At 42.9% G+C, this 24,415-nt stretch overlaps 1 protein-coding gene across 1 annotated transcript in view; it reads right to left on the reverse strand.

The window, feature by feature from the left end:
• The window catches only part of DCHS2 (dachsous cadherin-related 2), a 1,925,309-nt gene that overhangs the window by 1,311,458 nt on the left and 589,436 nt on the right, over window positions 1–24,415 (reverse strand). Inside the window, exon 2 of the mRNA XM_069631304.1 lies at window positions 17,521–17,712. Within this exon, the coding sequence (XP_069487405.1) occupies window positions 17,521–17,712 (192 nt within the window). The remainder of the gene's footprint in view (window positions 1–17,520; window positions 17,713–24,415) is intronic.

Consider the following 24,415-nt stretch of genomic DNA (forward strand, 5'->3'; position numbering starts at 1 on the left):
AGTAAGGGGAGGGGGGAGGAGACAGACGAGGTTGCTATCATACTAGGCCCAGGGACAATTCTGATAGAGTAAGTGCATAGAAGAAAGTAAGGGGAGGAGATAGGAAAAGGGAGAAGGGAAAGGAGGAGAGAACACAGAGATAGCAGTCAAAAGAGTGGAGAGGCAAGAGGGGAGAGTGAATACAATTGCAGAAGTGACTAGTAACACATAATGTTGCAAGCCAGGATACAAGATGAAGATGGGAACAGCATGATTCAGGGCCACCATCAGTACAAGATGCAAAGGAAGTTCAGCATGAGAGTTGAGAAAGGGTGACGCACCGTGAATGAATGAAGTCCATAAAAGTCAAATCCAGCATTGGCCACAAGATGTTGATAGTGAAACCAGAATTTCTCAGGATAGACTCCTGCAGAAGTAGGCTTGGTGGGGTTAGGGGGGAGCAGGGTAGAAGAATCAAGCAAAACAGGCAACACCTGTGTGCGAGAATGGTGGGGGCACAAGGAAACATCACGGGGGGACCAGAGGGGGTGGGGATGGCCTTTGGGGACAGAGGGAGTAACACATGTTGGTGCATGCTTACCTGCTGTCTGACCAGGGGGTCGGGCCCTGGGTCCTCCTGGTCCGAACAGGTCCAAACAGGAATTGCCCTTTTCTTCGTCTGCCCTTGACTTCGGATGCCCGGCGAGAGACGCCCTTGATCTAATATTTAAGAGCAGGAAGGAAGAGGCAGGGCTAAGAAGGTGGGTGGTGCTTAGGCCAGGTGACCTATATCCACTTGCACCTGCTCATCATCTGCAAAGGAAAAGAGGCTGGAGGACTCCTTAAGTAGTGAAAAAGAGAAGCAAGCAGGAAGGCACCAGCTGGGCGGGGCTTGCTAAGTGGTGAAAAAGAGCGGCAGGCAGGAAGGCACCAGGTGGGCGGGGCTTAGGCCCGGTGACCCAGATCCAGTCTCATCTGCTCCCCACCTGCAAAGGAAAAGAGGCTTTGCGTTTGTTGTGGTGTGCGCATAGGAAAATGTGTTTGGATTTGCCCCACACATTTTCCTGAGGTTGGTCTACCATCATTCCATTTAATTAAAAATGTCAAAACGCTCAGGGGAGTGCACGCCCACCATGCGGATGGTTGAGTTCCTCACAGAGACCGAATGCTTCAGAAGAGGAATTGATATAAATGCGAACAGTGTTAAGAAAGGGTTGGTGACCAAATACTTCAAAACAGAAGTTGAAACAAATATGAACTTTGTTAAGAATGGGTCTGTGACCCAATTTGGGAAAAGCATTATTTTGTGGATGAAAGAGAGAGTCAATGAAGAACGGAAAAGCCCTGGCAGTTTAGTGAACCAGGCAAACAGTGAGTCTAGGACACAGACCCAGAAGTTAAAAGCTGTGATATCCTGGCAGGAGAGTAAACTACGAGTGAGAGGAGAAGTGAACCTGAAATTGTGGCACAGTGCATATCCTGGCAGGAGAGTAAACCAGGAGTAAGAAGAGAAGTGAATCTGAAATTGTTAAACAGTGATAAATGAATAAATAAGGGAAGAAACATACCCTTTTTAAGGATTAATTGGAAAGTTGGAAATACCCTGGCAGGAGACTATAAGGATTAATAGGAAAGTTCCAAATACCCTAGCAGGAGAGTATACCAGCTGCATAAAGAGGAACAGCAAATGGAAAAGGGAAGGAACATTCTCCTTGTTAAGTTAATAGAAATACAGAATGTGAGAAACTAAATATATACAATAACTGTGTAATTAAAGGGACCTCAAGGGAGGATTGATACCCATGGAGTAAAGTTGAACTTTTGTTAATATCGCAAAAAGAAGGAATCAAGGGAAAGAGGTATATACCTTAAAACTGTGCGGTTACCTCTTGAAATTCTCAAACGAGAAAATTCGCTCAACTTTTCTAAGAGCAAGACTTAACATCTTGAAAACAAATGAAGTACTGGGAATTTGTGGTAAATCGAATGATAACCTCTGCCACTTCTGTATGATGCCTGATACAATAGAAACTTTGAAGCGCCTGACCCTTGAGTGCTCAGGCTTAACTTCCAACAGAAAAATCCATCTCGGGCACCTACACTCGAAATTTTCAAGGATGGACGAAGATTCCTGGTGGACGTTCTTGATGAACGGGCTAAGTCGAAGACCAGTTATAGCAATGGGAAATTTTGTCCACAGCCTCGAGCTGGACTCACGAACTTAGAAGGTGCAACGTGAAAGGACTTAGCCCTCGCAACTCAACCGAAAGAAATTTTAAAGAAAACAAAATGAAGAAATAAATCGAATTCACAGAGGACACGGTTTAAATTGTACAAAAAAGAAGAAAAAAAAAGAAAGAATAACAAGTGGAGAAACTCTGAGGAGTAGTCCCCCCCTCTTGAAACTGTGAAGTGAAATTTTAAGGGAAAAGGGAAACACAAGGAAGGAGCCCCCCTTTCTTTGTTTTGAACAGTGGAACATTGTTGATCTTTGTCCAGAGGCCTGGATAATCAATGAAAGACTAAATGAAACATAATGGAAGGGAGGACCCCTTTCTCTGCTGGAACTTGTATTCCATTTCTATTCTGCACCTTAAAACATGATGTTCAGAACTTTGAAAGAAAGCTACTAGTGTATAGTTCACAGAAATCCCCTTGTACACATTATATAGAGTTTAGAGTGTAAGGGTCAGTTTAAGGTTTTTGGACACAGGACAGAGGACGCTCTTTTGTTTAACATACTGACACAGACATTCCTTAGTTTTGTTGAGGCAGGGAAACCCCTTTTAGGATTAGCGATAGATAGGACTCCTCCCAACCTTTTTATTATTTTCTTGAAAATAAAAGTCTATAACCAATACTTAACATGCCACTCTGTCTGAGTCTTACTCTTGATCCCTTACATATGGCACTCATCAAAAGTAAGTACTGGGACACCGAGTGGGACAAGGGAGAGGAACATAGAGTTAATGCTCTGCTGAATTATGGTCATCTTCATTACTCCTATTCCTTCTGTTTCAGTCACAGTAGTTACAATCACCTTTTCCTCCTGTTTGATAGGACTTTTCCTGAATGCTTGGACACTTACATTGATAAGACTGTGGGTCAGGGCCTGCTTAATACCTCCAGATGGAGGATGGGCGGTGCATAAAACGAATATGTTCCTAGGGGGTGGTGGGACCCCTGAAAAGTACTGGGAAGAGGAAGGATGGGATTAGGAGTAATCAAGAGTACCTGTAATTAATATGGCCATTTTCAATTTACTTTGGCAATTGTGTAATTAAATAATAAAATAATAATAATGCTTACACAGAAACCTGGAGACACCCTGATTATGCGATCAGTCAAAAAGAATCAAGTTAGCACACAGGGTTCTGCTTATAAGTAGGTTCACTTATAAGTGGTCCCTTCCGTACTATTTATGGGTTCTTGTCAAATGAGCCCCATTTTTAGACAGTCACTGTACCACCTTTATTGCATTGTGAAGTAGAAGGAATCTCCCAGCCCTTGAATGTGGGATTCCTAAGATATTGCAGTTACTTTAAGAGTTGGTGTTCAAGGGGTTGGCCATGTTATCCTTGTGGGCACAATGGGCTGCCATTGGAACATTTAGGGAGCATGTGTCCCCTCCCCCGAGTGCGAAAGCTCTGCTTGTTTAATAAGGGCATAGCAGTATCAATACCGTTGGAGTTGTCTGATGACCCTCCATGGGATTTGAATTGGTCCTTGGCATGTTGCAAAAGGCCCCTTTTGAACCAATAGGGTCCATTGTCTTGAGGTTGTTAACCCTCAAGACCACCTTTCTGACAGCTGGCACTTCAGCCCTGAGGTTGGAGGAAATTGGCTTTCTACTGTGCAGACCCTATTTTTGAAGGTTTGCGATGCAGCACTTGTTTTGCGGAGGGACCCGGCTTTATTCCCAAAGTGCCCTCCAAGTTTCAAAGGTCCCATTTAATAGTTTTGCCTCCCTTCTTTCAGGGGGTGTGGCACTGTTTACATGTGAATAGGGCTGTGTTAGCATACCCTGATCGTACAAAATCCATCAGGAAGATCGACACTTTACTCGTGACCTTTGGATCAAGGAATATTGGTAATATGACCTCCACAGCTACCATTAATAGGTAGATCAGGACCAGGATTTATGACCTATGAGCACTCAGACCAAGGTCCTAAAGGGCATTATCAGAGGAGATCAATAAGGAGCTGGCTACCTCTTTGCAGGATATGTGTAGGGCATCCACATGGGTCAGCTCTAACATGTTTATTAATCGCTAGAAGTTGAATGTGGATGGGCCCAGGTCAAACCCCTTTGGAGTAGGTGTGTTGCAATCTGGGGGCCATTGAATCAGGGTTCTTCCGTGTTCTGACACACAAAAAGTATTGGTGTTGGGGGGGCTAAGCATCCTATTCGGTGTATGTGTGGTTCTTGTCATAGGCTCTTTCCCCAGCTGGATTGATTTGGTTCATCTCAAAGGTAAGTACTGGGAAGAGGAAGGGGAGTTGATGATTGGAGAATGTACTGATAATCTTCATTACTCCTTGTCCTTTGCTTTCTCGTCCCAGTATGGGCATCCCTATTCCCCCTCCTAGGGAGGGAAAGGGTCCCATGACTTTGCTATCAGATGGAAAGTGAAGTCACATGGGTATCAGGGGGTTATGCCTCCGAAGGAGGGGAACACCCAACGTAAGGAAAATCTTGGTAAAAGCTCCTGAAAAGGTTGTGGGGCCCCTCAAAGGTATGTACTGGCACAAGGAAGAGTAGGATTAGGAGCAATGAAAATTACCAGTGAGTAGCCCAATCCTTACATTAAATTACATGGCATTGCTAAGCAGACAGAGCATTCCTTTGCATTCTCGCATTCTCAACCCTGCCTCCTTGGGTATTATTCTTGATAATAAGATAAAACAATCAAAACTGCGTTCCTGAAACGGGAATTCACTATTATAGATATGAGCTTCAAACCAACTTGCAATACAGACAGGAGCGACACTTAAAAGCTATGCAAGGCTTTAGTCACAGCATCTAAACTGCCACAAATGCTGCGCACTGTATAAAACAACAGTATATGAGAGAAATTGAAATGAGTGTTGGTGATGCTTTATAATTAGATCACTTGGTGAAAAGGTATGAAGCAGCAGTGCCTTCATGTGGTGAGGGTGGCTTGCCATTTATATGACACAGGCGAGTAGAAATGATGTAGGATGGGGATTCACTCCAAGAGAAACACACCTTTCACATTGAGGAATTTCAGGCTTCATAAAATACTCACAGGGAATGAAGCCCTTAGCCTGCTTTTTGTAAGCTCCGTATACTCACAAGGTCACCAGCACACCCATTAACCACAAGTTCGTTACCATTTGACATCGTAATGCATTTTGGGTGCCCTTCACTTGAACAGATTGGACTGCAGCACTGTATATAACATTGCTCTAGGAAAATAAAGCCTGTGGACTGGAAAATGGAGTCCTGGTGACATGGAGGCTTCAGGTGCATTGCCCAGGAGGGTACTGAGATGTGGTCAGAATGCGAAATTAATGTCAGTCTTTGAGTTTCTCTGATTTCCCTATTTGAGGACATACATTATTTTGATACCATTTTCTCTGTGAGTAAGAAAATGCTCTGGCTCCAATTATAATAAGAAAATAGAAAGTCATTTACCACACACTTTCTTTCAGATGTGATAAGTAAAAGAAATGTGCACCCATGCAAACAAGGGCAAAATAAGGTTAAGGTCGCAATTCAATTCCTAAATAGTGGAGTAGCAACCCAAAGGAAGGATTTCGGCGCTGGACTGCCCCTGGGCATCACAAAGGCTGATATGCGGGGACATTTCTTCTCTGTGAAAGGGACAGTGAGCTAAAGACTTGGTAGAGTCTCTCCCAGGGGTTATTCACCCAAGAACAGGTCATTGGGCTGTGTTCGTGCTGGTAGAGAGATTCCCAGACCCCCCCCTTTGTTTTGGAAACAACAGACAAGACTCCTCCCATTCTCATAGCAACTGAAACAGATTGCGTGAAAAATGTCCGCCTTGCTAATTCTTGCTGTTTTGATACTTGACTAGAGCATATTACAGCAGCACATCACGTGCGTCTGCTGGACTCAGAATCCCGTCTATGCATAATAAGAAACCCGTGCATTGTTGCTATTCCAATAAGCACTGTCAGAGTGATTATGGTGCTGTGTGTGTACATTCCTGTATACTGTTTATGCTCGCTTAATGATATAATAGGGGGGATTTCCAAAGTATTTGCATTACATAAAAGGCACAGCACAGCTGTACTCTTGCATCATAAAAGCAGGACTTGCTGAAACCCATCTCTAGAAATGAATACTTTGCAAATACCTTTGAGGTAGTAAGTGCAGTGTGATCAGAAGCAAGAATTTGGGGTAAATGGCACAAAAGCATCCAAGACTAACATTAAGCTTACAAACATTCACTAACCGGGCTCGTCAGCCTTATAAACTAACCAACGTTGGACACTTCTCTACCCCTCCCATATACCCTCCTTCAAGCAGTCCCTCCCCTTTTTAAACCATAAGAGATGTATAACTGTGCTGCTATCCTCTTCCCGAGTATTGTACCATACAGCTTCTGCTACTTCCTAACCCCCATTGAATCTCTGGGCTAGCCTGTCTATCCGAACAGAGGTAATCACCCTTCTAAACAAACACTATTATTATAACCCTGTAGCTTAAACCTACCAGTCAGTTAAATGGTCAAGCACTCGGCTCCTATCTGCCCTGCCCTGTCACAACAAAACCACCAGTTACCACCAGTAATTCCCCCCCTTACCCGAGGTAAACCCACACACCCCAACATAAAAATCAGAGGGGAAATACCAGACTGTTACCACACTGACTGTTTACAAAACATTCACACCATTACAGTTCAATACCAAGATCAGCACTCTGCCTCCCACCTGGAATGGCCCACTTGGCGCGTGCTTAGTCCAAACCTGCCCACCCGGAAGAAACTCATCCCTCATTCCCCCCAAAGGACCCACCTTCGGCTTTACCGCACAAAAGCACCCAAGCGACCCAAGACTTGCATTAAGTGGAAAAGGTCTCTTTAATGTGATAGGCCCAAGTTTACAAACACTTGCTGGCCTGGGTCTTTGGGTTTACAGACTAACCAACTTTACACATATATAGCAATCCACACTTCTTCCCCCTCACATACTTCCTCCCTCAAGCATTACCTCCCTCTTTTATCTCTAACAGGTTTACAACTTTGCTGCTGTCATCTCCCTGAGCCACTGCACCATCCAACCTCTGCTAGCTCCTCCTATCCTTGCATCCACGGGTTAGTCTGTACATCCAAGCAGAATTAACCAAGCTCCTTAACAATATCATAATAATCCTGCAGCATAACCCAATCTGCCAGTTAAATGGCCGAGCACACGACACCCAGAACAACCCTCCCAAGTGGATTTATTTCTGACCCACACACTACGTATTCTGTCAAACCTTTCACCATGTGTTCTGACACCATCCTCAAATCCAAGAGGTAAAGTTGTTTTCCCAACATGGACTGATGCACCCCATCTTCCCAAAATACATTTTCCATCTCATACCTTTGATCCAGATGCTGCACCACCTGAAATCCACAGTTCTTAAAAAAAGCTCCATCTCCATATGAATTTTTTGTCTTGTTGACAGTCCCCTCCTTGATAGCATCCCTCCAGACCCTTCTCGGCAAAAGCTCTGTCTAAAATAATAACACCTTGGGCCTGTCCTCCCATATAATCATGATGTCCCTTTTCATCTTTTTGACCAGCGTATGTGAGAGCTTCTTGAAGTAAGACACAGACAACAGATTCAAAGTTCAAAGTAAGCCCTTTTATTACCTTAAACATCACGATGGAAAAATGCCCATCTTGCTCTATGCTATGGTGGGATTTCCATACCAAACCCAAACTAAGGAAAGTCAAAGCCCACAAGTTCAATTTAGGAATCTGTCTGTGTCCAAAACCTATACTTGTGGAGGGATGTCAGCAACCAACAAAATAGTGTTCAGCATAAAGTTCGGAGCTTAGTTCAGCTTGCAGCTTTCTTTCAGCTCCCTTCCCCAAGTATAAAGCAATTCTTACACAAAGTCTTGGGATTGCTTTAAGTTCCAAAGTAATATAGGATTGACCAATACTCAGGGGTCCCTTCCCCAAGTTCCAAACACAAAATATCCTGGGCTCCACGCTCAAGACAATAAGCTGTTCCAACCTCAGGGATACCTCCCCAAGACACAATGGGCCCATTACAGGTCGGGCGTTCTGGAATTAACAGTGGCGGTAAACCCCCCGCCAAGCAATTCTTACACAAAGTCTTGGGATTGCTTTAAGTTCCAAAGTAATATAGGATTGACCAATACTGAGGGGACCCTTCCCCAATTTCCAAAACACACAATATCCCGGGCTCCACGCTCAAGACAATAAGCTGTTCCAACCTCAGGGATACCTCCCCAAGACACAATGGGCCTCATTACAGGTCGGGCGGTCTGGAATTAAGAGTGGCGGTAAACCCACCGCCACTGTTAATTCCGGACCGCCCGATCCCGACTCCTGCAGGCGGGAGGTGATGTTCCCGCCAGGTCTGACCTGGCGGTTTTAACACCGCCCGCCTGCAGGCGTACGTGGAAACACCAGCACCATCACGAGATGGTGCCAGTGTTTCCACTTCCCCATTCCCATTGAGTCCTATGCGACTCAATGGGAATGGGGATTTACCGAATTCCGTCTCCGGAATTCCCGGGACACCAGGATCGTAATGCCCTGGTATTTCCGGGAGTAACGGAGGCGGAATGATAATACGAGTCTGGCAGTAACCAGGCAGTTTTACCGCCTCGGTTACCGCCGGACTCGTAATGAGGCCCAATGTCATTAATGTGTTAATAGGATGTTGTTCCACAACTTTCTTAATGTTCTGGACCTCATTCGCACTCTCTTCATATAACTGGTCTTTTCACCACAACCTGTTTTGGTTGAAGATGGCAGTTCAATTTCCAAAGGTCTATTCATTTTGGATAATGATGTACATTTGGTTCACTGGCCATGTTAAAAGCATATGAAAGTTATTTGCACTGTAAGTTTTATTCACTTTATGAATTGGCACACAATGTATTTAGTGATACGGAAACAAATGTATTCCATTTATTTTCTTTATAAGTAATGGTTTTCCCTCAGTGCGGTATTCAGAATTGTGCAAATTCATTGTTTAAATATTCTTTTTTCCGTTCAGCATTTTTTAATGTTTAAAGATTTTAAGGTAAGTAATTCTGTTGTCACTTTCAATCTGGTGTGCGTAGTAATCTGTCTTTAAAATGTGTCTTTAAATATGCCCAGCATTCAGAAACTTTCATCAACATGCTTTTGTCTGCACTCAACTACACTGTAACAAAGTATTCATGCTAATTTCCAAATTAACAAGTCATATTGTTCGCTGGTTTACATGGATTCCCCTCAGAGACCTTCGATTACATGCAACAATTCATGCGACCACTCCGATACAAAATATCCTTTCGCGTATCTGCAAACATTTGCATGCTAGGTTTCTGTTTTTATAGACACTTGCCGGTTGCTTTGATGCGTGTTCATCCCCTGGCCTTCTGGTCTTTGCTTCAGGGCTCCACCTCCTGCCCCTCAGGCACTCCTGGGTTGGCTTCTGGCCTCAGGAGAATGAACACCTTGAACAATGCAAAACAGGTAGCCTGCCAGCACGGCTCCCCTTTCACGCTTTCCTTTGGTTCCACAGAGCCCCAGCTCCCTGGTCGCTCGTCCCTGAACCATAAGCGTGCTCCACATGGACAGCTCCTTGCTGTTCTTCTTGGCATCGCTGCTGCTACAATTTCACCACCACTGCTCCTCACGCCATTCCTTCTCTCACTCATTTGGTGGGAGTTTTTATACACCTGCAGCCCTTTAACAGGCTGCAAGTGTGGGTTCACAATTAGTTCTGCCTGACCATCATTAAGGGCACATGCCTGACCTCTGCTGCTCGCAGCAGGCCTCTTTTTTGTCCCAGTATTTAAGTGGTGAAGGTAAGTAGTCTTCAATGCTCCCATTTGTTTCTTCCTCATTTCAGTACTTTTTGTAGTCATGTATGAGGAATTCAAGAGAGTTGGTTTGTAATACCCCATGAAGACGGGGGAAGGGTTGGTTTGGTCATTATTAGTTCCCACAGACCATACACACAGGTGATCCTCCCTCGCTTGTCCACCCCCAGGGTCAGAATCCAAGAGCAATTACTCTTCCCTGGCCACCTGGGTGTAGGATCCATGGGGATTAGAAGTGAGGATACCCTCAGATTTCTCACGGGCAACCCTTGGTTCTTTTACCAAAAAATGTTCCCTTGCATGTATAATAATCATCACCAGCACTGCATACACCTACTACAACTTTATCATTATTGATAACAGATGATTCCATCTGTAAGCCACCATCAACTAGACCATCTCACCACTGCATCTCAATAACTGCAACCCAACCGGATCCCAAATACTCTTCTTCGTGCCCGCTGGCCCACCCATTTCACCAAGGAATGCCCACAAATGCATGCTTCCTGAACTCTGTAAATAGAAACAAAAACAGTCAGACACCCACAGTTTATTATTACTGTATATCATTCTGATAGTTCCAAGGCCTTATGAATTATTGTATCCCATGTTCCCCTCCCGTCTTTGAGCACTTTGAAGCACTCGTTTTGTGTATAAGTGCTTTATAAATAAACAATACAATACAATTAGCCTGTTAGCCCACATTCCGCAATGGCCATCCCTCCCTCCAACCCTTACAAAAAGTTACTAATGTTCAACTTATACCTGTCAGACCTCAACCTCCCCAGACTCTTTATCCCCCACTTCCAGATACCCAATCTCCTACCCTCTGATGCTGCTCTAATTCTAAAAGAATGCCTTCCAAAACTAGCATCATGCCCCCAACAGCCTCAAGGCCTTGCGCAATACACCTAGAAGCTGCCCCGCCATCACCTCCTTTCCCCCTTTATGTTTGAAGAACAACCCTGAGTCCTCCCCACATATCTCTCTTCATTCCCTATGCACTCTGACCAGACATAACTCTGCGCCCCCATTCCCAAATAAACCTCACTCCCCTTTTGTTTACTGGTCTACATTCGACTTTCTTACCACAAAATGTAAGGCTTTCCCAATAAAACTCACATTTTTCCAATACAAGCCCCCTCCATTTCATTGAATCCATCTAAGACACCTTGAAACCCCAAAACACATCCTTTTGAAGCATTCCCTAAACATCATGACCTCCTTGTTTGACCAACAAATGTCCCCCAAAATCCCAGAAATCTGCCCTCCAACTCTGCCAACACCACTTTCCTCAGTGACTCCATCTGCCCTCTCTCCCTAGCCCAACCTTCCATCATTCTCCTCGTCATTTTGCCCCGCTCAACTCAAAGCACCAAACCATTTACCATATTTTTGTTATTGTTTTGGTTAAAAAACAAACCTTTTCAACCTTTACACTACATTATAATTCTTATACTTAAACTCCAATAAACTGTACAAACAGATCACATTTCATGAAATATAAAAGAGAGGAAAAAGAATAAAACAAAAAAACAATTCATCATCAATTTTATTTTCATAGAAATGTTAAAACATTCTTGAATTATAGTATGAATTACTCTCCTGATTTATATCCGAAAGAAAGCCCAGAACAGCAATTACAATAGAAGTGGAGTTACCCACTAATAAGAGGTACCACACATTTTCATACTCAATAACATCTGTTCTATTACTCAGTCGTCTAAAATATAAAATTAGTTTATATCTTAAAATCGGACAATAAATTATTAGATGTTTTAGGGTCCTTTCCCAGGGTGTCTATTGCATTCATGACCCTACAAAACTGGCCAAAAACAAATGCCTTTTGCCTCTTTTATATAAAATGTCTTTGGTAGGCCAAAGTTTGAACAAGACACTCATGAAATTGTTTGAGCCTTATTGCTAGTAAAAAGTTTCAAATACAGAAGAAACCTTTCCAACTTTTTATGTTGCCATTTCAAATTGTCTAAATACTCGTAATTATGTAGGGTCTCAACAGCTACCCTCCAATCATTCCGTGTGACTGTTTTATATTCATTAGATTCCAGGTCATGTCTTCCAGTCCAAATTCCAAGTCTATCAATATTTTAGTACAGATCATAAAAAAACTGGTCACTGTTTTCACTTTTTTATCCTTTAATAACTTTTCCAAATCACAATACAGTGAATTCTTAGGAAGGGTCATTATTTTATAGAGCAAAGAGAAGTACTTCCATGTTGTTCTTGCCACCAAGGACATAAGGTCCAATTCATATCTAACGGCTACTACAGGGAAACAGTTGGGTTAAGGCAATAATCTTCTCTGGATCATCGCATCCAAAAAATCTAGTTTATCTATTACCCAGGGATGCATTAGATCCATGCCATGTAATAGTTTAGGTAAAAATGTACCTTCATAAAATCAAGTATTTAGCAAGTTTATAGTTAATCATACTCATTTGTCCAGACTGAGTCTCCACTTTGTGTTTCAAATATGCCATAATATGACCTTTCCCAGCATTATTTTTCCAGCTTCATGTTATTTAAATAGCGGATATAATTCAATTAATGTTTAGAGGAAGTAAATTGCAAAATCTTCATCTTAGTAGGATTCATTTTAAGACCATTTATTTCCTCTTAAAGTGCAAATGCATTAATTAATTTTTGAAGGCCAAGCTGTGTGCAATCAAATAGGAGAAAATCATTGGCATATGCTACCCAACAATATTAAAAAAATTATAATTTGGGCAATGCAAAAGCAGAAGTACCCTTTTCCTCAATGATATTCAAAACATAAGGATTGAATAGACAGGATGCACCCCTGCCTCAAGCTTGTGTTAGTATAGATCTTCTTAGAAAGATTGCCATTATGATCTAATTTCACTTGGATATTACAATTTCTGTGTATCCAAATCAGCCATTTCAACAGACCATCAAGGATACCCCACTTTGCTAATTTGGTCCATAGCAAATCTCGATTACCTAAATCAAAAACTGTTAATAGATCAATTGAAGCCACGTAAATAAGATTATACTGTTTGTCCCTTGAACTTTTTTATTCTACCTATTTCTTCAGCCCAAGCTTCCAAATGATTTTACAGCAAACGTGTGAAAATGTTGGTGTTGGTGTCCGCATCCATGATCATTATCGGTCTGTAGTTCTTATGATAATTACGCTGGTCCAGTTTCAAAATAGAAATTACAAATGATGTTTGCCATGAGGTAGGAAAATTGTTTGTCAATAAACATTTGCCTAAAATAAATATGTAAAATATCTGCCTATTTTTCAGGCACAGCTTTAAAAATATGGTTGGATAGATTATTACGGCCCACAGCTTGGGTAGAGTTAGCCTCACAGTTTAATCTTGAAATGTCTTCCTGAGTAAAATTCAGACTCCATACAGGCATATCCATGCAATATCAGCGGCAAAAGTGGAACATGATTTTTTATATGTAGTCTCAAAATGCTGAACCCACATTGCTTCGAATATTGGGTTTGCTTGTATTACTATCTGGCTATTTCCCATGTCATTTATCACTTGCCAAAAGTTTGAGTAACACCTTTTTTGAAGGATTTCCATAATTCTTTTTCCACCTTTTTGGAGTATAATACTAAGATGATTTTTCATCCAGTTCTTATATAATTGTTTCACCTTTCTCAGTTCCATCCCTCTAGTGTCTACACAAGATTTACTATTTTTTATCACTATTAATGACCAAGTCTGTCCTTTGATCATCAATAAATTCCACCGTGGGTATGTCCTTTTTTGATATAGCCCTATGGTTGGGCACCTCCGAAAAAAGATATTTTGTCGATTCTAGGTCACCAGACAGACATCTTGCGATATATATTCCAATAGAAATCTAATTGGGAAAATTGAATGTGGAAAAACCTTGTCCTGCTTGCTCTTCATCCTTTTCACTAGAGTTGACTGCTGGGCAGGCACGACCACAGCTCTTTCTTTTTGAGGCAATGATGAGGTCGATATTGCCCCCGTAAATTGCTGGTCATTCTTGTTAATTTTTGTTTTGGGGCACAGATGTCATCTTCAACAGCCCCATTCTTATTCATAGGTGCAGCTGGGCCATTTACATCAAGCCTAGCTCTTTGTAGTGACTGAGTCAGGAGGGCCTTTTGCTTATCATGCTGACTCTGAATTATTAACAATAGTTTACTCTCTAGCTTTTTGCCAAGATTATTCATCAAAGTATTGATCTGCTCCTCACCATATTTGTCTCGATCTGTTTGTTGAGCACTGGCCACAGTAGTGTTACTATCTTTAGGTTCAGGGTTAGAAGTGTCACGTACCTCGAATGCAGCAGGCAAATTTAAGTTCCTTGCTCATTTCCGTGAGGTGTTGCTGTTAGTCTTCCTCCCCTTAACATTCTTTGGTTTACTCATGCGTTTTGGGACCTTTTTTCCTCATTTGGAAAGGTTGCTGGACAGGTTGAATAGAAGTAATGCCAATAATCAGATCAGCCCCAGACACATCAGAACAATCTTCTACTTCCTCAATGTCCAGTGTAACTATTTTGAGTTATTTTTGATTCTATGATCAGCTTAGAAGACGTACCTTGAGTGGGCACAGGCATTATACTAATGTTGCTAATGTTTCTTTTGTTTTTACCCTGCATTCTGGACTCGATTAAGATAGGTTGAGAGTCATCCAACACTGGTATAGTTCTACTCCCAGTGACCTCTGATCTCATATCAAGAAAACAAGGTGTCATTGTTCCTATTGTTTGTACAGGAGCCAAACCTGCAATATCTTTTGCCCCTAGGGTAAGACATGTATTTACAGTCTTCCTCGTTTCTTTGAGAACACATCTACAAGAATAGAGTGTTGTTTTAACTCAGTGTGAATGTTTTCATAAAGTGTCACAAAAGTAGTCAGGACACAGTTATTTAAGTGCTATTGAAGCAGATTGATTAGAGTCTCTGCATGAGATTGTCTTAAAAGAGAAGTTAACCTGCTTCATTGTGACGACCTGCATGTGGAAATTGAGAAGGTATCACCGGTCTCACTGTCCAAATCGGTGAAAATGGGTGAGCAGTATTCAAGTGTCCGACACATAAAGTAGAGCGTTGAGGTATGAGTTTTGTGGGTTTGGTTGTGAGAGAAGGAGTTGTGGCTGGTTCCCTTGTTTGGTGTGTCCAGCTGCAGGGCCCGCCTGTGTGGACTGGGATTGTTCTGGTTTGGTTGCCTGTTCTTGTTGCAGGTTAATGAGGGGATGTTGATTGGTGGGGGCGTGGCTCCTTGTTCCTATGGCGGAATGGACTGCAAGGATGTGGGAGCTTGTGATTTGTGTTTGTGGGGTAATTGGAATGGTGGAGGTTATGTAGAGTTTAGGTCGCTGTTTCCCTTGTGCTTTGTTCCATACCCAGTTGTCTTGTGTTGGTGTTGAGGAGGAAGATGTGTTGGGTCCTAGTCTTCCTGTGTAGGGAATTGGTGTGCCTTCCTTCCTATAATAGAATACATTAGAATGTAGTGAGTGCTGGAGTGTTGTGTGCTGGGGATTCTGAAGTTGTCAGTTGGTGAGAGACTAGGCATGTAATGAGGGGGCTGGTGGATGTTCTCCCATGTACCTTACTTACCTGTGTTCCTACTATGCTCTAACCCTTATATATATCCTGAAACTAAGTAAAGAGCTTACCCTCACCTGTGGCTCCTGGCTCATCTTTCCTGGAAGGCTGTCTCTCAATATAAGGGTTAGTCAGGCAGGGCCGCTGGGCAATTTCCAATTGATTAGAGGTAAAAGGCTCATTACCTTGTAGAGTAACCATTGCAGACTTGCTTCTAAGATCATACACAGAAAGCTTCCCAAATATGGTATACATTTCAGAAACATGGGTGATGATAAAAGCACACTCTCGGGGGTCAAGCAGTGGAAATATTAAGACTCACTGTCAACCTGTTGATAGATGAACCAAAAGCCATGCTGACTCGCCTTTCATGGCTTTAACTGATGTAACTGCACTTCTGTGCACTTTGTGAGCACTTCGCGCCACAAAGGGATTTTTAAAGAGAAAGCCCTTCCTCTTCCTATGCACGTACATTGCTGGGACTGTTGAGTTGGAAACAAGACTTCCTGTAGTGCTACGAAAACGACAAGCATCTAGGCAACCACGCATTGATTTGTGGCAGGTCTCCGCTTTCTCACTCCAACAGCAGGCAGTCCACCACACGCTCTGCTATAACTGCACTTCTGAACAATTTATGTACAAAATCTAAGTGCCTCAACAACTTTTGTACTTCCCTAAACTCCTTTTCCTGGGCTGCTGCTGTAATTGACAGCATGTCCATCAAATTCCTTACCTTCTCTGCCACTAAGCTACACATAATCGCTACTGAGTCCAACTTAAAGCCCATAAAAGTCTGAACAGTTGTCAGGCCCTCAGTCTTCCCCACCACTAGTGACACCCCCATCTCACTCATCATATCCATGAACTCCTGTAACAATACTCCACACCCGCCTGACTCCAACCCTCCCTGCACAAAGAGAAATTCATCCAGATATTATAAGAGCTGTTCCAATTCCGTCCTCAATGAAAAGCGCCATCGCAAAAATGTGCTGAAGTGCTTGAACAAAGCGAACGAAATTGAACAACCGATCGGCAGGGCCTTGTCAACAACTGTCTCATCCTGAAACTGCATCCCTAACAGAGAGAAATACTGTGAATGTACAGACACCAAATCTAAAAGTCGAGTTAATGTTGCATTTCGCTGAGAGGGCTCCCGGTCCACACTTCCCAATCAATGCTAATGCCTGATCGACACGCGTGTATGTAAGCACACAGTCCTCCTCTGCAATGAAATTATTGACTGAGCTGCCTTCCCGCCAGGAAAAGTGATGTATGAGCCTGAACTCTCCTTCCACCTTCTTCAGCACTACCCTCTGGGCACTCTTTCAAGGGGCCCACCACTCGTTTCTCGTTTCCAAGCTTCGCCTCCACCACCTTCAGTCTCTCCTTAGCCAACCTCAATATCTACATCCCCATTCTACACCTTGGGCCCTGGTACCACAACCTAAATAAACCCTGCTGTAAATTCTTCCCCTGGATACCCTTGAACTCTGTCTGTCCTGAGAGAAATACAACCACCTGAGCAACAGGCCCAATTGCCCTTAGTAGCAAGTGGCCTCCCATTGTTAGCCCATATTCCCATGGCCGAAAAGCAATGCCATCCCACGCACCTGATGCACTCATGCCTGAACTTACACACGCCTCTAAAGCACGCCTCTTTATTGAAGACCCCGCAAGCCATGGTCTGCAGTCCTCTGCCCGCTGCCCCCACTACTTCCTTTGTGAGGCAGCCGAGAAAGGGCTTAGATGGATGAGAAGCAAACAATTACGTACCTCGGAAAACTAATATCGGATGTGCTTATAGGACACGTGACGAGGAATGAATGTGCTGGTACAGGAAAAGCCAACATCTGAAAATGATTTGCATGTCATTACTGCATTCTAAAGTTCTGAATACATATTGAATCTTACCCCGTCCTTTCCTTTCACCAGCAGATCATAACTTGAAGGAGAGTCCTCCCTGTCAATATCCTTAGAAACACAGACATGGCCAGCATCAGGGTCAATGCTGAACAGGTGAGATTCCTCGTAGTTGGGAAATCCATCATAGAGAAAATACTGGACGGCCCCAAATGGACCAATGTCTGCATCCGTTGCTTTAACCTGTGAGAGCAACACAATAACATGGTTAAAATTGAAGAATTTCTAACTGCTGAATTCAGCAACGAAAAACGAAATCACAGTGTGGTAATCGCAAAAACAAAAACACAATACTGACTCAAAAGATTTAACACTGTGTCCGTCGAATGACAAGAAGCAGGGCTGTAAATAATTGAACACCAATGGCCGTCCCTTTTCAAAGTCTAGGAAAGGACCACACATATTTCTGTGGGACACATCTTACAAAATTCGTGGTTTCCTACTTTTAAGTAACGGTTTTGCACACAGGATTTCTTGATAATGCTTATTTTCAGTATGCTTTCATCCATCTGAAATAACTTTCAAACAAGAAGTAACTCGGTTGCTGAGCAAAGCCCTTTTGAAAATATACTGAGGCACAAAACCGCAGGATTTCTTGCATTCAGAGTTGCAGGAAATGCAATGGTGCATGTTACATAAGAGTTATTTTGCAAACAATATTGCATTTCTGTTAATCATTCTTCTAGTCTTAAGGGCCTCTTTACAATCCGTGTGACCAAGGGACTTCTGCCCCGCAGGAGTAGAGAATGAGTAGAGGCTAAACTGCTTACTCAGACCTCACAACTCCACAAAAGAAGAGTTATCCCAATAATAATAAAGGGGAAACAGTCACAGGTAAGCGACATAGCGCCTGCACCTTTTGTGGTGAAGTGGGCCGAGGGCAGGTTATACTCTTGAGAGGGACGTGGAAGCCAGTAATAACTCAAACAAAGTACAACATTCCAAAATAAAGGGATGTCCAATCAAGGTTCTACATGTTCTTCAATTAAACACAACATATGCAAAAAACGAACTAGAGCAGGGCATTCAAATTCACACTGTGGAAAGAAATATGCAGGTGATCTGATAATGCAGCACTCTGGCTAATGAAACAGGAGGGAAAGGCAATCAATAGCCACAATGATTGTTAAAGGATATATTTTGTGGAGAAAGGGGAGCAAAAGTGACCTAGCCAGTCATTAGAGCCCAAATGTGGACCGGAGGCAGTTAGGAGTCAATAATACCTTCTTGCTGTTCTTGGTAGTTCAACAGCCTTGAACCAGGCTTATTGGAGTGGTTTGAGTGGTACACTCAGCCTCGAATAAGGCAATGCAGTGTTTCAAATGGGAAGCAAGTGTCGCGACAGGGTTGAGCTGAAGTTCATTGGGGTTCAAAGCGGCAATTGAAGAATACTGATTGTGAGGGTCTAAGATCAGTTTGGCAGTGAACGGATAGTTAAACGGGAAGATGCTGGTGACTGGATGCACATTTCAAGATGAAGCGGTTTGGTGTGACATTCAAAGTTCATAGTTTGATGAAGACACCAGCGTCAGTTCGGCCTTCGATTTGCAGAAACGACAAAGATGCTGGTGGTCTGTAAAGTGTTTTGAATGTGGCGGTTGCAACAATGAACATCTGTGCTGGAGCCGAGCCATGAAAGTGCTCAGTTGGCCTCAGTGCAGCAGCAAGCTGGTTCATTGGGCAGCACAACGATTCAATGATGAAAAGAGTGCCAAAAGCAGTACGAGCTGGTCCTGTTGGTTCGAATTGGGTCGAATGGCATTCAATGATGGCTCAAAGTGCTTCAATGGCAAAACATATGTATCCTGGCTGTTGCGACCATCAGGATGCTGTGAATCTTAAGCCAGAGGCTCAGGGACAAGACACGTTCTTGTACTTCCAAACAGAGGGAAGGCTGGCAAGCACCTATAGGTGTCTGGGATACAGGTTTAGCTGACAGAGGGTTGGGTCTGCAGGCCACCCCCAATGTTGCCTTGTAATGATTAGCGGGCAGAGCTAGCCTCTGCCTTGAACACTCAATCTTCGATTCACTGGCAGAGGATTTAGGAAAGATAAACTCTCCCTAAAAATGTCCAAATTAATTCTTCTTTCTGCCTAGATGGTCCAAACGTTAATCAGAGGAAGAGTGGGAGACCCCCTGTTTTAAATGCAGAAACACACAGGTTATTCGACAAAAGCAAACCTGCTTTGGGGGTCCAATGCCTGTCCTTGTCACAAGTCATCTGTGACTTCTTGCATCAGACCCAAAGGGCATTGTGCTAAAGGAAATGGTGGAGACAGGAAGGAAGAATGGGTACAGAGAGAACCAAGATTGTAGAAGGATTCCCAACTGTGCTGAGCTCCCTCTGGCTACACTAAGCCTGTCCCTTGTCAGACCCAAAGCATCAAATGTCCTTTAGTTTGCAGCACCATGGTGGGAGGCAAGTCCATTTCTTTAGGGTGTGAACTTTGATTCTTGTTTGTCAGGACAGCTCCTTATGATGGCTTCCTGGGCTGGTAGAGAGGTGTTATCCGACCTCACCAAGGATAAACAGTGAGGTAAATACTTTCAGTCTCTTATCCTGCTCGCTGACAGAGAAAGGATGTCTGACGTGAATACACACAACTCTTCCACAGCTGGGCTAGGCTCACAGTCCTGGCATGGGTATGGTTCAATCAGATGTGGCTTTTAATAATTATATAAACCCTCCACTACCATACTAAAAAGGGTAGGCTTATATTTTCAGATTACCCTCTCACCAGGTGGCTAGTTTATCATAATCATATGGAATTTGGAACAGACGTGTAAACTAAAATAGAATATTTGCACTGCAGTGAATTGACTGTCACAGCAGCTATCATACAGGGCACCTGTGACTTCTGAACCCGCTCTGTGTCAGTGGAGAGCAGATTCTGCAGATCAGGAGACTGGCGCAGCAGTACACAGGAATATGTTATGCTTTTCTCAGGGAGCTTAAAGACCACCCTTTCTGAGATGGAATTACCTGCATCATTTTACTAATTAATAAACATCAGAAAAGCCAGGGTTTCTACACACTTACCAAAGCAATTCCTCCCATATGATATGATATGATGTGGCATTTATAATGTGCCTGTACGCAAGTGTTTCCAGGCGTGACAAGACAAGGAGGGGGAAACAAAGGGAGGACAAAATAACGTTCTTACTAGGTCTTGAGTCATTCAGATCGCACAAGTACGGGGAAGAGGGAAGGGGAGAAGTGCCAGTGGGGAGGGGAAGGGGGAAGTGCAGTTAACTCACTAGTGCAGCCAGCGGATGGCTCATAAGTGCAGAGGGAAGAAACTGTAGGGTTGCAGATACAGACCCTTTAGTGCTGGAGAGCCCGGAGGCAGTGCAAGGACAACTGGACATGCAAGAGCCTGGACCTGAGTTCAGAGGGGGACCAGGTGACCAGTGCCTGGAGCAGTCAGGGGCATAGTGCACATGCATTGTACACACAAGTTAGAAAAGTGCTCAATTTGTGTTTGCCCTAATTTACAAAGCCCTATTCTGACAAGGTAAATTGTTCTGTGTGTGTACATAATTTAGGATGTGTTTGGTTGTTCAGCTAGGTTTATGCACATTGCACTTCTAGGTGCCAAGCCCCGGCTGGTCAGGGCACGGATGTATGTATATCCCCGATTCATGCTGGTCTCCTGCTGTGCTCAGCAAGTCAAGAGAAGCTGGTGGTGCAGCTCTGACAGGGGGAGATTCTGAGCCCTGACGGATTTCCTTCGCCCACCAAACCAAAGATTAGGGAATTAATCAATGTTTGTGCACATGTTCGGACTCTGTATTATTCATTAATTTATCAGTGGTGAAAATGTCCTCTGGAACATACACACAGTGGAGGATCGATGACCTATTCACGTCTCATGCCTGTCCTTCCAACAACAACAGTGCTGGAGGCTACAAAACCATTATATTAAAAAAAGACAGTCACAAGGGGGCACTCAAGCATTCCCTGCCTTCTAAAAACATGCGGAGGTCCTGTGCATTACATACAGGCTTGCACAATGGACTGCATAAGATGTGCATAACATTTTGCACAGTTACATTTGTGATTTGAGTCCCTAAATAAATATGTATGTAGTATAATTAGAGCTGGATGCAAACAAAACATCGGTACATTTGCTCTGGGAGCTGTATTTGTTTGCCTGCAACGTGGCGGTGCTTCCGTGGCGGTGTTTAAGGCAAAGAGTATTTCCATTTTAATCTGATCCAATCGTAGTCAAATTACTTGAATTTACGAATAACAAAGGTTCTCGCTGACTGTATTCATTGACACCCTTAAAGTGTTCTCTTAATTCAACTGTACTAAGTACCCGTTTTCTGAGAAAGTAACCACTACCTAATCCTCATTGTAATTTAGGGTTATCCACTTTGCTTAGTGTAAAAACTGGTCTTGCAGCCCTGCCCCCATATTGAAGGGCTACTGCCCATGGATGTACTCCTTTCCCATTTACTGGTAGTTTATGTCTGATCAGGTTACTTTATTATGTGTGCGTTTGGGTATGTTTCTTCAGTATTCATATTAGTTTTGACAAGTCTTGGTAGGCACGTAGAAAATTTAAATCAAATTATCAACATTTAAATTCCAGGACAGTGCTGAGAGGTCACAAGTACGTCATATCAGTCAGGTGTAGCCCATCCATTGTCTCTTTCTTTGCATTCTAGGGCTCATTGAGTTGATTCTTCTGTTATAAATGAAGGACTAAAAGTCCCAGAATTCAAAGAAATATAAGTCTAGATGGGCTATAACTGTTCGCTCTGGATCCAGTTCAGAGCTTTTCAAATTCCACCCTTCAATTGAGACTGTTGTCTCTTGCAATTGGAAATAATTACCCTCATTACAGGTTTGGTGGTATCTCTACTGTAATACCACAAGATACCACCACACAGTATTGCTGTTACCATCACTTGGTCTGGCGGTATTACATCTTCAGTATTACCACCAGCAGTATTACAACCAGATTACAAGTGGTGGTTGATGGTGTTAGTGCCCATTAAGGAGTACATGGGACTCCATGGGGATTACCACTGGCGGTATTACCAGTGGTGGCAATACTGCTGTTTTGGCTGTTCGTGTCCAGTAAGGCGGAGGAATGACCACCTGCATTCTGCTTGAGGTGTTCCTCTGCCTTACCTCCAAACCTGTAGTTCAGCAGTGTAGCAATGCTGCGGTAATGCAGTGGACCTCTGCATTACCACCGTTTTGTAACACACCGCCCAACTCATTAGTAGTAAGTACGGAATATAAACAATGTATATGAAGCAAAACCAAAAGGGCCCTGAAACTGTATCATTGCTTTTATTGGTGGCGTCTTAATAACAACAGACTGTAATTAACATCAAATTCAGTCATCTACATGCAGAGCTATCAATTCCCCCATGCCCTGCATGAGCGGGTCATCTGTGATGGTTTCTGCTTTGCACTCTGCACCTTTCCTATGAAACTTTACTATCTTTGATGTTAATTCAAAAAATCAGGACTGCAAGCAATTTAGGCAAACATTTACATAATGAGCAAACATATTGTACTTGTCCTTTTTAAATATCCCTTTGGCTTCATCCATTGCAGTAAGAACATCTGTCCTTCAGCTTGAGCCAAATAGGGAGTATTTAACCCATGGCACGACCACTAACCAGTTTCAATGCTCCTCCCTCTCTAAATAGATTGCTAGTTTCTTTGCATAGGTGTGTGCTTTAACATATTTATTTGATTATGTGAAACATGTGTTTTGTTCTATGCCTGTTCGAAATAAAGAGAAATGTATCCTAATTTGTAATCGTTTTTCTCTCTACAATTTATATACTGTCTATCAATAAGGCTTCCCACACACCCTTTGGAATTTTTTGATTTATTGTACGAATTTAATTATGTGTCACTCTTTCATTTACTTTGCCTCATGTTTAATTTGATTAAATAAAGTATCATGGGATATCTTCAGGACAGAGACATTTTTTTGTCCTTTTATAAGGCAGGCCACACTGACAAAAGCCTAATGGCGCCTGTCAAAATGATTAAGAATCTCGAGAAATAAGGACAAACTTTTGGGAATGGCCACATGTGCATCTTCTTTCTAAACTGGAGTAGCTAGAGGTTCTCAGAGAGATTGTGATAGAGTTGCAAGGAAAATATCCCCTAATGCCAAATCTTTTTCCTCCCAGGGTTGATGATTTAAAGGAGGTGTGATTGATCAATTTCAGTGGATATTCATTTGAATATTTAGGATGTATCATGCTAATGCAAAGTAGATGATTGCATGGAATCATTTTGGGCCATGTTTGTGACCTAGGAATAAGTTAAACACGTGGTGCCCCGTTAGGTTCAAGCCCATTACTGCCAATGACATGATAAAAGCCCTGGCATCCATGAAACCCACCACTTGCGCCAAAAATATACTCCCAGCCAACTTCATCTTAGACCACCCTGACATCTTTACACCAGCCTTAACCAAAGTGATAAATACATCTTTCCGTGGTCAAATCACACCTAAAAGTATAAAAAGGGTAACAGTCACTCCCCTTGTTAAAAAACCTAATCTAGACCAAAGGGTCCCAAACAATCTAAGGCCCATAACCAACTGCAACTTTATACTTAAAATCATGGACAAGATTGCCACCACGCAGCTCCAAGAACACGTAGAAAGCTCAGAACTCCTCCACCACCAACAGTCTGGTTTTCAACCAGTGCATAGCACAGAAACAGCTATGCTGGATCTACCGACTAAGATGCTCAACATCATTGATCAGGGGAAAGCGGGCTTGCTCGTACTCTTGGACCTGAGCGCTGCCTTCGACCTATTAGATCACAACTTACTCAAGACAGCTCTACAAAAACAGCAAACTGCTCAGAAGAAGCAATAAGCTGTTTCATGTCTTTCC

This window comes from Ambystoma mexicanum, chromosome 6q, assembly GCF_040938575.1.
Source record: "Ambystoma mexicanum isolate Mex_15411 chromosome 6q, UKY_AmexF1_1, whole genome shotgun sequence".
NCBI lineage: Eukaryota > Metazoa > Chordata > Amphibia > Caudata > Ambystomatidae > Ambystoma > Ambystoma mexicanum.